The 15426-nt window shown below is 56.1% G+C and overlaps 1 protein-coding gene and 1 long non-coding RNA gene across 5 annotated transcripts; one reads left to right on the forward strand and one right to left on the reverse strand.

Annotated features, from left to right (window-relative positions):
- Positions 1–1967: 1967 nt before the first annotated feature.
- LOC132009672 (uncharacterized) lies at positions 1968–4015 on the reverse strand. Its single transcript, XR_009402031.1, has 3 exons — positions 3801–4015; positions 3140–3246; positions 1968–2717 (listed from the first exon to the last, which is right to left on the reverse strand). It is a non-coding gene; the product is annotated as an uncharacterized LOC132009672 (long non-coding RNA).
- A 142-nt stretch (positions 4016–4157) lies between these two features.
- On the forward strand, positions 4158–15371 carry KANK3 (KN motif and ankyrin repeat domains 3). Of its 4 annotated transcripts, XM_059388840.1 has the most exons (12): positions 4158–4228; positions 6783–6911; positions 7182–7243; positions 8095–9402; positions 9482–9581; positions 9783–9989; positions 10091–10175; positions 10625–10841; positions 14031–14173; positions 14297–14497; positions 14581–14679; positions 15060–15371. In XM_059388840.1, the coding sequence occupies exons 3-12, from the start codon at positions 7210–7212 to the stop codon at positions 15135–15137; spliced, it is 2472 nt and encodes an 823-aa protein (XP_059244823.1). In that variant the 5' UTR covers positions 4158–4228; positions 6783–6911; positions 7182–7209; the 3' UTR covers positions 15138–15371. The 4 variants fall into 4 exon arrangements, with proteins under 4 accessions (XP_059244823.1, XP_059244824.1, XP_059244826.1 ...); XM_059388841.1 differs by lacking the exon at positions 6783–6911 and having other exon boundaries at positions 4203–4228; XM_059388843.1 differs by lacking the exons at positions 4158–4228; positions 14031–14173; positions 14297–14497.
- Positions 15372–15426: the final 55 nt, after the last annotated feature.

Consider the following 15426-nt stretch of genomic DNA (forward strand, 5'->3'; position numbering starts at 1 on the left):
AAGAAAACCCCCCTCCCTCCTCCCCAAAAAACATAGAAAGTGAAACGGTGGATAGGAAGGGTGACTACTGCTAGTTCTTTGGAGAAACATATACTGAAGTTCTTTGCCCATTTTTAAATTGTTCGTTTTTTTTGAATTGCTTGTTGAGTTGTAGGAATTCTTCATATATTCTGGATATTAATTCCTTATCAGGCATATGATTTGCAATATTTTCTTCCATTTGTGGGTTGTCTTTTCACTCTATTGATAGTGTCTTATGATATTGTACAATGTATACTGTGATTATTATGTATATTATGAATTATATATCATAATATGTTATATTGTATGCACAGTACATATGTATATGTAAAATATAATATATATTCCCCCCAACTTTGTTCACTATAAAGTCTGGTCACAATTACCAACCTAGTAATAAACATTCCTAGCACCCAAACTAATAGAACTTCCCACCAAAAAACCTAGAGTTTTTTGGAGTTTCTATCTGATGCAGGTGAGGGGCAGAAGGTGTCTGAAATGAGCCTGGAACATCTGGTCATGGAGAGAGCAAGAGCCCTATCAAAGGCCACTATAGACATTTTATTTTATTTTAAAGGTTTTATTTATTTATTTGAGAGAGAGAGCCTGAGTGAGCACAAGAAGGGGGAGGGGAGGAGGAAGAGAGGGAAGCAGGCTCCCAGGTGAGCAGGGAGCCGCACTCTGGGCTCCATCCCAGGACCCTAAGATCATGATCCGAACCAGAGAGACACTTAACCAAATGAGCTACCCAGGTCCCAACCTGCAAAGGCTCCCGCTAGCCACGTGGACCTAGCAGAGAGGAAAACCACAATGGATTGAAACATGATGTGTTTAAACTAATAAGCTCATGATGACTTTTTTATTTTTATTTTTTTCCTTCTCCAAGTTTTTATTTAAATTCAAGTTAGTTAATGTATACAGTAACATTGGTATCAGGAGTAGAATTTAGTGACTCATCACTTACCCAGAACACGCAGTGCTCATCATAACGAGAGTCTTCCTTAATGCTCACCACCCCTCTAGCCCATCCCCCACCCCCCTCCAGCAACCCTCAGTTTGTTCTCTATTATTAAGAGTCTCCTGTGGTTTGCCTCTCTCTCTGTTTTTATCTTACTTTATTTTTCCTTCCCTTCCTCTGTGTTCATCCGTTTTGTATAAAGATTTCCTTTTGAAAAAATATTTTATTTATTTATTTGACAGAGAGAGCTGAGCCACTGAGCTCTAAGCCACCCAGGTGGCCCAACTTTTTTTAAAAAAACCTAATTCGGGGCGCCTGGGTGGCTCAGTGGGTTAAAGCCTCTGCCTTCAGCTCAGGTCCTGATCTCAGGGTCCTGGGATCGAGCCCCACATGGGGCTCTCTGCTCAGCAGGGAGCCTGCTTCCTCCTCTCTCTCTGCCTGCCTCTCTGCCTACTTGTGGTCTCTGTCTGTCAAATAAATAAATAAAATCTTCAGAAAAACAACAACAACAACCTAATTCATCACCTTCAGAGGATGATGGGGACTCAGTTCATTATTTTGAAAAGTGATATATGAAGGGAAAAAGAATCAAACACTTGTCTTGCCTTTCTTCTATGAACATGCCCCTGGGTAGCCAAATGGGATGCAAGGAGAAGCATCTGGCAAGGGAAGAATTCTAGCTTGTTAGTGAGAAAGAGAGACTAGGAGGACATCACCATGGTGCAACCCCAGAGAACCGCTACGTCAGCAGCTGCTAGCCCCACGCAGGAGAGACCATCAGAATGTGGGGGTTCTGGTGGGAGACCCGAGCACACCCCATAGTTGTGCCAAAGGAGTAAACCTGAGTCTGACCCCAGTTCCAGACCCAGCTGCCAATTTGCAGGGAATGTGGAGGACAGAGGGACGCCAGTGTGGGATCAGCAACACCCGGACCCTGGGAAATGCTCCAGAACAAACAGCATGAGTTAAGCGATTGATTTATTGGAAGGGAAGGAATGGGGTGACGGGGAACACTGCGAATTAAAAGAGACTTAAAAGACATATCATTTCCTTTTTGGATGTGCAAGACAAAACTACCATGTTTGCAGACCCTGCTTGGGTGACAGACTATTCAAAAACACAAAGCAGGGATTATTATCAAAGTCACAACAGTTGGTTACTTTGTGGAGAGAAGAGTCACTGGGACCGGGACGTGGGGCATGGAGGGACTTCTGGGGTTGCTGATGACATGCTACATGTGGACCAGGGTGGGGGTTATCATGATGTTCACCTGCGAGCTGGGTTTCTCAAACTCAGCTCTTTTGACATTCAGGCCAGATCATTCTTGGGGGGGGGGGTGCTTTGTGTATCACAGGATGTTTGGCAACATCCCTGACCTCCACCCACTAGATGACAATAACAGCTCTTCCCCCCCCCCCCATGACAATCCAAAAGTGTCTCCCAGATATTGTTCGGTGTCCCCTAAGAACAAAATTACCCCTGGTTGGGAATGTCCTCTTCAGTACCTCCAGAGGCAATATATTTGTTTTGTGTGGGTTCCTGGATCAGACTCTGTGTGTGTATGCACTTTATTTCACAATAAAAATACATTCATGGACTCTTGGGTGGCTCAGTTGGTTGAGCGTCTGCCTTTGGCTCGGGTCATGATCTTGCAGTCCTGGGATAGAGCTTCTGCTCAGCAGGGAGCCGGCTTCTCCCTCTTTCTCTTCCTGCTGCTCCCCCTACTTGCTCTCTGTCTCTGTCAAATAAATAAATAAAATCTTAAAAAAAAAACTTTTAAATTTCCAATGGCGTTTTCATGGGAAACTCAACTGACATCTACAGGGGGAAAGAAAAATCTAGGGGGGAAAAAAAAAGACAATGGAAAAATGCCAGGAATTTTGTAAAAAGAGGACTAGCAGATATCGAGCCGTATCCTGAAGCTACAGTAGTTAAAGCAGACTGGCACTGGGACGAACAAGACAGATGAATCTAGAAGTACCGTGAGCTCCCCATCTGTGAAGCTTTGTACTTCTCCTTTGCCTGTGTAGTTTATCCCATTTGGAGCACAATTCTCGAAGTGTCCCCACCGCAGGCTGCCTCCCTGAACCCTGAAAGTCAGGGATTTGCCCCTCCCTTTTCCTCCCATCCATTCTGTCACCCTCTTACCATAAACATTACCTTGAAAGTCTCTCTCTGCCTCTCAGCATTGTGGCCCAGGATGGCAGGCATTGTGACCCCTCAGGGACCCGCACAGTGCCTGGTGTAGGTTAGGTGCTCAATAAATGCTAAATGAATCGGGAAATGGGTAAAGAATTCAATCTTATTTTAAAAATCATTCAACAGGGGTCTCTGGATGGCTCAGGCAGGAGAAAATGCAACTCTTGATCTCAAGGTTGGGAGTCCAAGCCCCATGTTGGGCACGTGTTCTACTTTAACGAAAAAAATTTAAGTAGTTCAAAAAAATTAACAAACATTTATTAAGCACCTACTGTGTGCCAGGGCCCCCGGATGAAGCAGTGACCAAAATCAATCAGTTCCCTGTCCTATGGTGTTGACACTTTGGAGGCAGAGATAGACGGCAAGCAAGTAAACAAAGGACAGAGATTCTTTTTTCTTTCAGATAACGAAAGTAGCTATCAAGTTAATAAAACAGAGCAATGGGAAAGAGAGAGGCTGGAGGCGGGCCGCATTAAGCCCTTAGAGCTGGGAACACACAGATCGAGTCATCCGGAATAGAGGTCGCCCATGGGAACATGTGCAGGGAAGAACAGTTCAGAAAGATGGGACAGCTTGTGCCAAGATCCTGTGGTAGGAAAGAGCCAGGGTATTGGAACCTCACCCAAACACTGGGACACGAGCATCAGTCTTCCTAGTTTCCACCCAAGGCTCTTCGAAACACACAAATCCCATCGGGACAGTCTCTCGCGGTCTTCCCATGGCTCCCTAGCTCCCAATGGATCAAATCCAAGCTCCTCAGTCCTGCGCTGGGAGGAATTTGGCCGTCCCCCGCCGCTCGCCCCCGCCCCCTACCTTCTCCTCCTGGCCGGCAGGCGCACGGGGACAGTCACTTCAGGCCCCGCCCCCAGCCCCGCCCCACACTCTGTCCAGACCAGCACCGCCTACCCCCGTCACCATTGGACAGTTCGGAGAACATCGGGCGCTGATTGGCTGGCGTCGCCATCAGTTAGGACCAAGGCCTTGATAACCCGTCCCCGAGCTTCGAGGGGGCGGGCTCGGGTGCGGGCGCGGCGGGGGCTGCGGCTTCAGGTAAAGCGCCAATTTTCGGGGCCATCAATGGGGGTTTTGGGGGGAATTAGTGGGCGTACCGGAAAGGGGTACTGCGCCTCCTGCCCTTCTGCTTGCTCAGTGCCCTGTGATGGGGTGGCCTTGATGTCCTCTGGCTGGGACCCCTCCCGCACTGGGAGCCCCAGGTGGGCAGCGAGCAGAGTTGGGGACACTGGACTCGGGAGATGGCCCTTCTGCCGCCCTTAGGAGCCAAGTGGGGGGCTTGTTCACCCTGTAGCGCCCCAACCGACTCCGGGACTTTCCCGGCGTCGCTCCTGGAGAGCTTGGGGACCTGGTTCCAGTCCCTCATTCTGGACCTGGGTGTGGGGGGTGATACGGAAACCGCGTTGGGGGGAGGGACGGACGGCCCCCGGGCGGGCAGACAATGGGTAGCGGATGGAACCGCCCGGCGGCGTTTCCTGCAGGAAACTGCTCTGTCTCTACGAGGCTGTCTTGGGGTGTGTGTGTGTGTGTGCTGGGGGTGGCGGGGGGTACCTGGAGGGAGAAGTATCTCCCCCTCCCACCATCATCAGCCTCCACGCCCACGTCAGGGGTCTGAGAATCCAGCGCCAACTTTAGGGGATGCTACCATTCAGGGCCTCAAGCCGGGAAGAACCCCCCCAATCCCCAGGACCGGGATCCGCGCTACCCGCCGAGTCCCCCACCCTGCAGGTTTCCTGATCGCAACTCCAAGTCCCGAAATAGTCCCTGGGGCGGGAGCGGGGGCGTATGGCGTCGGCTCTGACGGCCTAATGAGGGGGTCTTAGGCAGAGGATCCGATCTAGCTGACATCTCCTGCAGGGAGCGGAGAAGAGGGGAGGGCAGCCGCGCCCCCACTCTGGTCGGACTGCGGCCCCTGGAGCCGCCGCGGCGTGGGCCTGCCTCTTCCCCCCTTAGGGAAGCACGCAGGGATGGGCAGCGATGAGGGCTGGGAGGGATGAACCCCATCGGGCTCTCTGCCACTGCCCTGCAGAAGAGGGCTGCTTCTAGAAGGCCATCAAGTGGGTGGCCAATGCAGAAACACTGGCAAAACCTCCTGGGTTAAAATCCTGCCTCTGCCCATGTTTGACCTGGGACGGGTCCCTTAATCTCTCTGGGTCTCGGTTTCTCCATCTGTGCAGTAGGGTAAAGCGTAATGATAAGAAAACCTTCTTCAGAGTGGTTAGCTAGGATTTTTTTTTTTTTTAAGTTAATACCCACAAATTGCTTTTAGTAGAGAGAGACCCACAGTAAATGGCAAAAGTGTTGTTGTTGTTATTATTATTATTTATCATTCTTGAGGCATCATTTCTCACCCTAGTGCCTAGGTCCAGCTGCTCTAGCTTCTTGGGGTCTTAGGGACGGCCCACAACTGTTTTTTTGTTTTGTTTTGATTTTTTTTTTACGTTCCCAGGGCCTCAAATTTGGGTGTGACAAGGTCACCAGAGGAGGGGGCTGAGCCCATTGAGTCACACTGCCAGCTGTGGGAGGCGGGCCCAGACCCCTAAGTCCGCCCAGGTTTTTTTTCCGCGACTCAACTCTTCCCTGGCAGTTTCCTGAAAACAAGTTGTGCGAGCACGGGCCGTCCTCCCCGATGACCAGATGCCCTGCTGGCCTGCCCCTCTCGGCCGGTGTGAGGGGACAGGAAACAGCTGCTTCAGGACTGGAAGGGGCCCTGCCTGCCTGGGGGTGGGGTGAGGGAGGTTTTAGGGACACAGACTGGGCGTAGGTCCGGAGTGGCGGGGTTCCCCCAGCAGTGGAGCAGGGGATAGTCAATGGCTGGTGGGTGTCGGGACAGAGGTGGTCATCGGAAGCAAGGGAGGTGGGGAGGGGCGACAGCAAAGGTTGCCAGGTGGTGGGCACATAGAGCACTGGGTCAGGGAGAGGACAGATGGGTCTGGCAGGCTCCTGGTGGTGGAGGCTCGGTGGGCAGAGGGTCCCCGGAAGATGGGCAGAGCCCAGTCTGAGGGCATTTCCCGCAGAGAGCGGACCTAGTTGCTCTGTGCCTTAGTTTCCCCATCTGGAAAATGTGAATGATAATATCCACCTTACACGATTGTATGGAGCTTGCATTTAATCAGGCAGGGCATACAGTAGGTACTGAAGACAAGCAGCTTTCCCTTCCGCAAAGTTTTTCAAGTGAGCTCGTCAAAGCCCCATTTTCCCTGCCCTGTGCTTTCTGATTGTCCCTGTTAATTATCACATGAGATGTGGCCCGCCGTCCCTCGGTTTCGTAGAGCCTCCATCACGTTTCCTGAAGAGTCCCCCCAGCCCCAGGTATGGCCACAGCTCTGACAACCTGGTGCTTATAGTTCCATTACAAGCTCCTACGAGCCAGGAACAGAACTCTGTGGCACTCCACTAGAGACATCCTAGGGAGAAAAGTCTCCATTGATTTGAATCCTTGGTACATCTGGCCCACGACTCTCCATCCTGACCACAAGGCTCTCGCATGTGACCTGGTAAAAACTCAGATGCACAATTATATCTTGTCTGCATTTCTTTAAGGAAAAAAGGATTCAAGTGATCCTGCGTTTGTCCCTTTCTTAATATGCAGAATCTGACCAGATGAATTTCTGCGGAGCCCATGGAGGGCTTCCAGCTCTCACCTTCTTCTGAAGGTTCACACCTCATCCCTTTGAGCACCAGCTTCTAATTTTGCCCTGGGACTGACCGAGCTTGGCAGGTCTGGAATGACCCTTCCCAGCCCCCACAGCTAGTCCCTCCCATTCTCTGATCACTCTCCTCTCTTCTTGTCGCCCTTCCTGCCTCCCCCTCCCCAGCACGCTGAGGCCTGGACCTGGGGACGCCCGCTTGCATTCATTCATTCTGAAGTTCCAAGGCCTCTTGAAGGATCAGGGAGGACACATATATGTGTGTGGGAGGGTGGATGCGGGTCTGTTTACTCACTTAGAGTCCCAGCCCCAGCCTCACCCCCTCTGGGGACATTTTCCAGGGTGTGTCTGGCAGCTACTCCAGAAAACATGGCCAAGTTTGCCCTGAATCAGAACCTGCCTGGTGAGTGTGCAAAGTGGGATATGTGTGTGTGCACGGATTGATACTTGGTGCCCATATATGGACACAGTCCTGTGGTTCCCTCCATTGCATGTGGCCAGGGAGCCCTTTCTAAAGGTCCATTGATAATGTCATGGCTCTGCTTCAACCCTGCCTGTGGTGGTCTATCACGCGTGCAATATCATCGTAACTCCTCATTGGGGCCTGGGAGGCCCCCCACGATCTGGCCCCAAACCACCTCTCGGACTCCTCTCCCTCTTCCTTCTTTCACTCTGTTTCGGGTACCCCCACCTCCGTCCACCTCACTGTTAACTCCAGTCCACCCTGCTCACTATATCCCGGGACCTTTGCTCTGACTGTTTCCCTTCAGGAACCTTCTGTCCCCAACTGCTTCCTCCTCCTCGGGTCAGGGCTCAGCTTTTAAGTCCCTTCCGCAGGAAACCAGCCTTGACAATTAGAGCCAAAGTCACGCACCTCCTCCGGTTACTTGTATTTCATCTTGTTATTATTATGAGCCCTAAGCATCATTTGGAACAATCGTGTTTATTTATCTATCAGAGGACAGGGGTTTGTCTGTCTTGTTCACTCATGTGTCCCCAGCGCCTAGAAAAGTTCTTGGCACATAGTAGGTGCTCAGTAAGGGTGGGATTGCTTGACTGTTTGGTGCAGATAGGTATTTGGTCCTCGGGTATGCATGTGCGGAAGGGCAGGTGTGTAGGGTTTGGTGCAGGTGGAGCCCTGCAGGACTCCTTGTCATGGGGCCGCGGGGGAAGCGCTCTATTTGTCCAGTTTCCCCCAGGGGCGTCCCCTCCCCCAGCCTGACAACCCCCCCCCAAACCCCGTCATGCCTGCAGACCTGGGTGGCCCTCGCCTATGCCCCGGCACCACCGCGGGCACCCGCAGCCCGAGCTCGCCCTACTCAGTGGAGACGCCCTATGGCTTCCATCTGGATTTGGACTTCCTCAAGTACGTGGAGGAGCTGGAGCGCGGCCCCGCCATCCGCCGCGCCCCCGGCCCCCCACCTGCGCGCCGCCCCCGTGCACCCCGGGGGGGCCTCGCAGGCGCGCGTAGCCCAGGCGCCTGGACCTCCAGCGAATCTCTGGCCAGTGACGATGGGGGAGCATCGGGCGCACTCTCCCCCGGCGCGCCCTCGGGACTCCTGCTGCCGCCGCTGTCGCCGCGAGTGCCCGTGCGTAACCCGCGCGTCGAGCACACGCTCCTGGAAACTAGCCGACGGCTGGAGCTGGCGCAGGCGCACGAGCGCGCGCCCAGCCCCGCCCGCGCTGTTCTGCGCAGTCCGCGAGGATCTGGCCGCAGCAGCCCCGCCCCCAGCCCCGCCTCCAACCCCGCCCTCGCTTCTCCCGGTCCCGCGCAATTGCAGCTGGTGCGCGAGCAGATGGCCGGGGCTCTGCGGCGCCTGCGCGAGCTGGAGGAACAGGCGCGCGCGCTGCCCGGGCTGCAGGAGCAGGTGCGCTTGCTGCGTGCGGAGAAGGCTCGGCTGCTGGCAGGACGCGGGCAGCCGGAGCCCGACGGGGAGGCCGAGGCGCGCCCGGACAAGCTAGCTCAGCTGCGCCGGCTCACCGAGCGCCTCGCCACCTCCGAGCGTGGCGTTCGCTCCAGGGCCAGTCCCTGGGCCGATGGCCCCGACGGGCCGGCTTCTAGGGGCAGTGAGGGCACGCTCGAGGTCCCCGACGCGGCCGGGACTCCAGACGGGGCGCTGCAGACGCGGGAGGCTGGCGTACAGGCGGTGCTGGAGACCCAAGACACCACGGCCCAGGCAGTGCCGGAGACCCGGGAGGCCAGCGTAGAAGCGGCTCCTGAGACCCTCGAGTCGGACGCGTGGGTGACCGAGGCGCTGCTGGGGATGCCCGAGGCCGCCGAGCGCGAGCTGGAGCTGCTCCGCGCCAGCCTGGAGCACCAGCGCGGGGTGAGCGAGCTCCTGCGCTGCCGGCTGCGAGAGCTGGAGGAGGCCCGCGAGGCTGCCGAAGAGGAGGCCGCGGCAGCTGCGGCGGCTCAGCCCCAGCCGCGCGAGGCTGCTACCCAGACCCCGTGGGCTTGTGCCGCGAAGGCCACACAGACCGAGACCCCCGCCGAGGGCCCTGGCCTGAGCCAGGAGAACCTGACGGGATCCATGGATGCGGACAGAGCCCTGGCCCCTGCGGGTGAGTCCCAAGCCCTGCCCAAGCCCCAGCTTGATGGCTGCTGGACTCGAACTCAGTACCCTCATCTGACCCCTGCTAGGCATCCTCAAATCCATCATGAAGAGGAGGGATGGTACACCTGGCGCCCAGCCCAGCCCCGGACCCAAGAGCCTGCAGTTTGTTGGGGTCCTCAATGGAGAGTGAGCACTTTACCCCTCCCCGAGGCAGCACCTGCAGGGACATAGTCTGGGGTTTGAATCCCGGCTCTGCCCCTGACTCGCAGTGTGGTCTTGGAAAGCCTGTTTTCTTCTTCTGTAAAGTGGGGAAACCACTCCCACCGCGCAGGACACAAGAATGAGCCCACGTGGTGGCTCAGCGGCCGCCTCCCACCCTGCCCCCAGGTACGAGAGCTCATCCAGCGAGGACGACAGCGACAGTGACAGCGACAGCGAGGACGGTGCTGCCGAGCCTCCAAGGAGCAGCTCCTCCGGGGAGGACAGTGGCAGGGATGTTGGGGACGACAGTGGCAGGGATGCCCTGGACCCGGAGCTGGAGCCGGAGCCCGAGCCGGAGCCCGAGCGCGAGCCTCAGCCTGGTGCGCAGGGGAGGTGAGCAGCGTTAGGGACACAGAGTGGGGACCGCTGCTTTCTTTTCTGTCTGCCTCGCACCCCACCTCCGACTCCTGAGCGTCTCCCGACCACCTTGATAGGTGCGAGCTGAGCCCGCGTTTGAGGGAGGCGTGCGCAGCGCTGCAGCGACAGCTGAGCGGGCCCCGAGGAATCACCCGCGATGGCGTGAGTGCCAGCCAGAGCCCTTCACACCTGGAGTCGTGGCCCCATCTAGGACCTCCCCTAACGCCCTCTAGGGGAAGTGCATCGGATTTCTTAGAGTTGGGGTGGGGGGCGGTCCCAAGTTCCACCCCTTGGCTCCAAGACTTCTGTTTCCCCCAAAAGGGTGCACCCCAAGCCCCGGGCCCACCCCCATACTCCCCAAAGGCAAGCTCTCACCGCCTTCCTCCACTCCAGGTTCTCCCACAGGCTCTTTCCCAGAGGGGAGGACCCCTGCTGGCTTGAGCCTGGGACCCGCACTGGCTGTACTCCCTCCTACAAAAGGGTGCGGCCCCACGCACCCCCTCAGACAAGCCGCGACCATCCTCCCCGCCTCGATTCCCAGCCCCGCCCCCACGCCCTCCCCGCCCCCACAGCCTGGACCATCTCTGACGTCTTTCCTCCGGTCCCGGCAGGGCGCGGCGCGCCTAGTGGCCCAGGAGTGGTTTCGAGTGTCAAGTCAGCGGCGCTCTCAGGCGGAGCCCGTGGCGGGGGTCCTGGGCGCGGTGGCGCGCCTGGGACCCGAGCTCCTGGCGCACGTGGTGAACCTGGCCGACGGCAACGGGAACACAGCCCTGCACTACAGCGTGTCCCACGGGAACCTGGCCATCTCGAGCTTGCTGCTGGATACCGGTCAGCACCTTCCTCCCAGGGTTAGAGGATCCGCGTGTCCTGGGCAGACTGCCAAGGGCCTTTAGGCTTTTCTGCTCTGAGCACTCCACCCGGACCCTGCCTCTCACTTTGCCGAATACCCAGCTTTAGTTAGGTTGACCTAAACTTAGAGGAATTAGTGTCACCAGCCTTACCTTCCTCATCTGGGAAATGGGGATGCAACTCCACATTTTACCCATTTCTATCTCCTGCCACTTGCTTTTGCTCATTCTCTCCCCAGCTTCCCCCCTCTGGAGCTGAGATACACACACCCAGGTGTTCCTGAGCCCACAGACATGTATTGAAAGCCTACTAGGTTCCAGTACTGTGCGGGGGTGGGGGTGGGCCACCCACATACAGCTACTTTCCGCAGGGGACTCCCAGCAGAGGGCAGTAGACAGACTGCCCACCAAGAGCCCTCCTGGGTGTTCTCCTTCAGGTCCAGTATCTGCCGGGGCCTGTTGTTGGAGGGGTCTCACCTTCACGGCAGGCCCTACTGTTCCCTCCCCGGCCCCAATGCCCCCAGACATACAGGTCTGTCCCGTCTCTGAAGATCTTGGTGACCTGGGGAAGGGTACAGTTGCTCTGAGCTGGACCCGGAGCTTGAGCTTGGGAGGAAAGGTCGATACATGATTCAAGGCATCTCCTCCCCTCAAGGGAGCTGGGGCGGGGCTTCAGCAACAGGCAAGGCAGGCTTGGCGGTCAGTCACAAGCAGCCCAAACCTCACAGACCCTTTATTCCCATTCATGCCAGTCCCCCAAGCTCCAACTCCCCAGACCTCGCCCCGGGCTCCCTCTGCCCTTCTGCCTGCTGTCGGGTCCCTCCCCTGCCCCAGGACCCTGAGTCCTCAATGTACTCCCCACATCAGGTTTGTTCCACGCTGCGCTGGACGTGGCTGTGTATCCTTGCCCCTCATCTCTACCTCCAGACCCTTCCCCCTTCCGTCCTACCCTGGAGCCTCCAATCCATCAGACCCCTATTCCCTCCACCCCTTCTGGCATCTCCCTCCAAACAATAGAGGCCATTCTTCCTTTCTGCAGCTCAGCAGCTCCTCTTTGCAGGTGAATCCTCCCCAGTTTCAGGATCCTCATGAAGCATCACTCCCACCACCTCCAGGCTTCTCAGCGCCTTGACCCCCCTGCTCCTCCTTTCTCCTTGACCTCCGCCCTACATCAGCTTACACTTGTAAGGTCACCCCAAGATCTGGAGGTCACTGATAACCACGCCCCCTCCAGTCTCTTCTCAGCTCTCACCTCCCAACATTTCAGCTCTCCAGTTGCCCAGCCCTAACAGCCCTTGGTCATCACAGGACCATGGTCTGTCCCCCCTACCCCCCGGCCTTCACATCATTGCCCGCTGCTTCCTTGTCATTAACTACTTCTGTCCCTTTCCAAACTCCTCCCCACGGCCCCCTTCACCTCACCCTACTTGCATGGCAGGCCCCAGCACCGAGCTCCGTAGACCCTAAAGTGCCAGTTGAATGAGCAAATGCTCATGAATGTAGAACGAATGGCTGTGAGCACGTGCATTATGGGGAGACGGGGGAAATGTGAAATGGTTACAAACAGGGAGGGCCACAACCAAACACAACGGGAGGAAATCAAATGGACTGACCCTTTGGCTTAGGAAGGCCTGAGGTAGGAGGGCAGAGGAAGCCGGGTGCCCCCACTACCCAGCAGAGGCCCCACTGTGGTTGTTTCTATGTGCCCCTCCCCACTCCAGCACACTCCAGCAGTGTCACAGCAGTTCGTGGGGGCAGTGAACACTACAGGGCATGCTGCAGGACCAGGAAACCCACCCTCCTCCTTTCCATACTACTTAACCCCTTTTCTTCCCAGCCCACTGTTTGAGACCCTCTCTACAGGGCATCCACTCCATGACCCTGACCCAAGCCTCAGACCTCCCCAAGCTTTTGTAGCCTCATGGAACTTTCCAAACAGTGGGGTACAACAGCATCAGTCACTCTGCTAACTGTGCCCAGAGGAGATGCTGTGATGGCAGGTCATGATCATCCTCGGGGATGATCCCAAAGGACAGAGCCAGTGTTCGTGTTCAGTGCTCCTTCCTTGAACTGCTATAACAAAATAGCACAACATGGGCATTTTCTTGTAGTTCAGGAGGCCCAAAATCCAAAATCCAGGTTGGCAGGCCTGGTTCCTGAGGAGCTCCAAGCAATCTGCTCCAGACCTTTCTCCAAGCTCCTGGCTGTTGCCTGCCATCTTTGGCATCCGGTGGCTGATAGCAGCTTCTCTTCTCTGCCTTTGTCTTCACGTGGCCTTCTGCAGGTCTCTGGGTCTCTTCTAAGGACACCAGCCACACTGGATTAGGGCCTACCATCATGACCTCACCTTAACTTGATTACATTTGCAAAGACCCCATTTTCAATTAAGGTCACATTTGCAGGTACAGGGTAGGTACAACTTTGTAGCTATGGGGGTAGGACACAACTTAATATGTAACACAGGCTTGGAGGAGAAAGGGTTCCAGAGGAAGGGACAAGTTAGGGGACAGCTGCAGAAGCCATGGTGGACAGTGGCCTGTATTCCAGGAGCAATGGGGAGATGTGTGTCTTAAATAAGTGACTGAGCCAAATTCCTCTTGATCTGCATGGGAATGAGTGGATTTGGACATAAAAGGGAACCAGCCGACATAGCTTTTTTTAGTTTGTTTTTTAGGGGGGGCAGAGGGAAACTTCTTAAGTTCCACTCCCAGCGCAGAGCCTAACACCAGGCTTGATCTCACCACCCGAGCCAAAAATGAGTTGGATGCTTAACTGACTGAGCCACCCAGATGCCCCAAGTTAATATAGTACTTGGGTGGAGGCAGGGGTGGGGTGGGCAATGATATTGGTTTGGTGGATGATAGCCACAAAAATAGAAGCACTGGTTTATTGAGGATGTACTATGGGTCAGGTGTTAGGTCTGGGAGATACAGCAGAAAGCCAAGTCTGAACCAGCTTGAAATAGAGATCTGAGCAGACCCTGAAGGGCACGGAGCCATGTGGTTCTTGGCAGGGAGAGCCTAAGAGGCAGAGGAAATAGTAAATCCATGACCAGTGACCAACCCCCTTACACTGGCGGTAAACCTGTTGTGTGTGGGGGCAGGGGAGTAAACCAGGTTGGGCTGAGGGTGTCAGCATCTTGGCTCACTGACCCCCTCCACTCTCCCAGGGGTCTGCGAGGTTGACCGCCAGAATCGGGCTGGCTACACAGCCCTCATGCTGGCTGCACTCACCTCTGTGGGGCGGGAAGAGGACATGGCTGTGGTTCAGAGACTCTTCCACATGGGCAACGTTAATGCCAAGGCCAGCCAGGTGCGTGGACACTTCTTCCCTTGCTCCCTGTCTGGTGGGGTCACTTTTGCTTTGGGTTTGTCTCTGGACCTCCCTTCCTCCAGTGCTGCTCCCCCACAGCCATCTCCCCTTCGTTGTCCCCAGACAGGACAGACAGCCCTCATGCTGGCCATCAGCCACGGCCGCCAGGACATGGTGGCGGCCCTGCTGGCATGTGGGGCAGATGTGAATGCCCAGGATGCAGATGGGGCCACAGCGCTGATGTGTGCCAGCGAGTATGGGCGCCTGGACACGGTCCGGCTGCTGCTGGCCCAACCCGGCTGTGACCCAGCCCTCCTGGACAATGTGAGCCACCACGGGGCTGACATGGGGATGGCAGGGGAGCCATGCCTTGGTTCAGGGACCTGACTGTTCCCACTATCCCTCAGGAGGGCACCAGCGCCCTGGCCATTGCCTTGGAGGCCGAGCAGGACGAGGTGGCTGCACTGCTGCATGCACACCTGAGCTCGGGCCAGCCGCAGTCCCCGGTGAGTGCAGCCCCTAGACTGCAGGGACCAGGCTCCCCCACCACACGCTGGCTTCACAGAGCATACCAAGGGTGCCCCAGGAAGGAGGCCTCCTTTCCGGCTTTCCTGGGGAAGCACCCAGGGTCAGGGGAACCTGGGTTTGACCCCTTGCATGTGACTGGGACCTGAGGGTCCCCCTGCAAAACACCTGTGAGACACACCTCCATGTCACAAGCCCAACGTCTCCAAAGGGGCAGTGATCTAAGAGCATGTGGGAGCTGTTAGACCTAAATCCCACCTTCACTGTAGGGAAACTCCTGCTACCGCCTCCAAGAGGCTTCCACCACAGGGGAATCCTGCCCACCAGTAACTAACAGGACCCCTCCCCCACCTTTCCCCAGGCACCCCTTGAGTCCCCCACAGCTGCACCTGGTGAAGGAGAACACAGCGACCATGAAGATGACCCCCAGACTCAGTGAGCAGCCTGGCACCCTGGACCTGGATTGCAAAGAGTCTGTTCCTTCCTCCACCCCAGCCTCTGGGTCACACAAGGGCCAGGGTTTGCTATCCAGATGTTACCGTGGGCCAAGAGAAAGGCTCAGATGACCCAGTGCTCAGGAGCGGCTCGCTTTGGACCAGTGGGGTGAGGAAGGGGCTGGAAACTGACAAGGCCCGAGTCCACCCTGTTGCAGAATAAAACATTACTAACTCAACCTGTGTCTTGTTTTGGGGGCACATACACATAGTTCCCCCTCCCCCCAACTCACC

The sequence above is a fragment of the Mustela nigripes genome, chromosome 2, assembly GCF_022355385.1.
Source record: "Mustela nigripes isolate SB6536 chromosome 2, MUSNIG.SB6536, whole genome shotgun sequence".
Lineage (NCBI taxonomy): Eukaryota > Metazoa > Chordata > Mammalia > Carnivora > Mustelidae > Mustela > Mustela nigripes.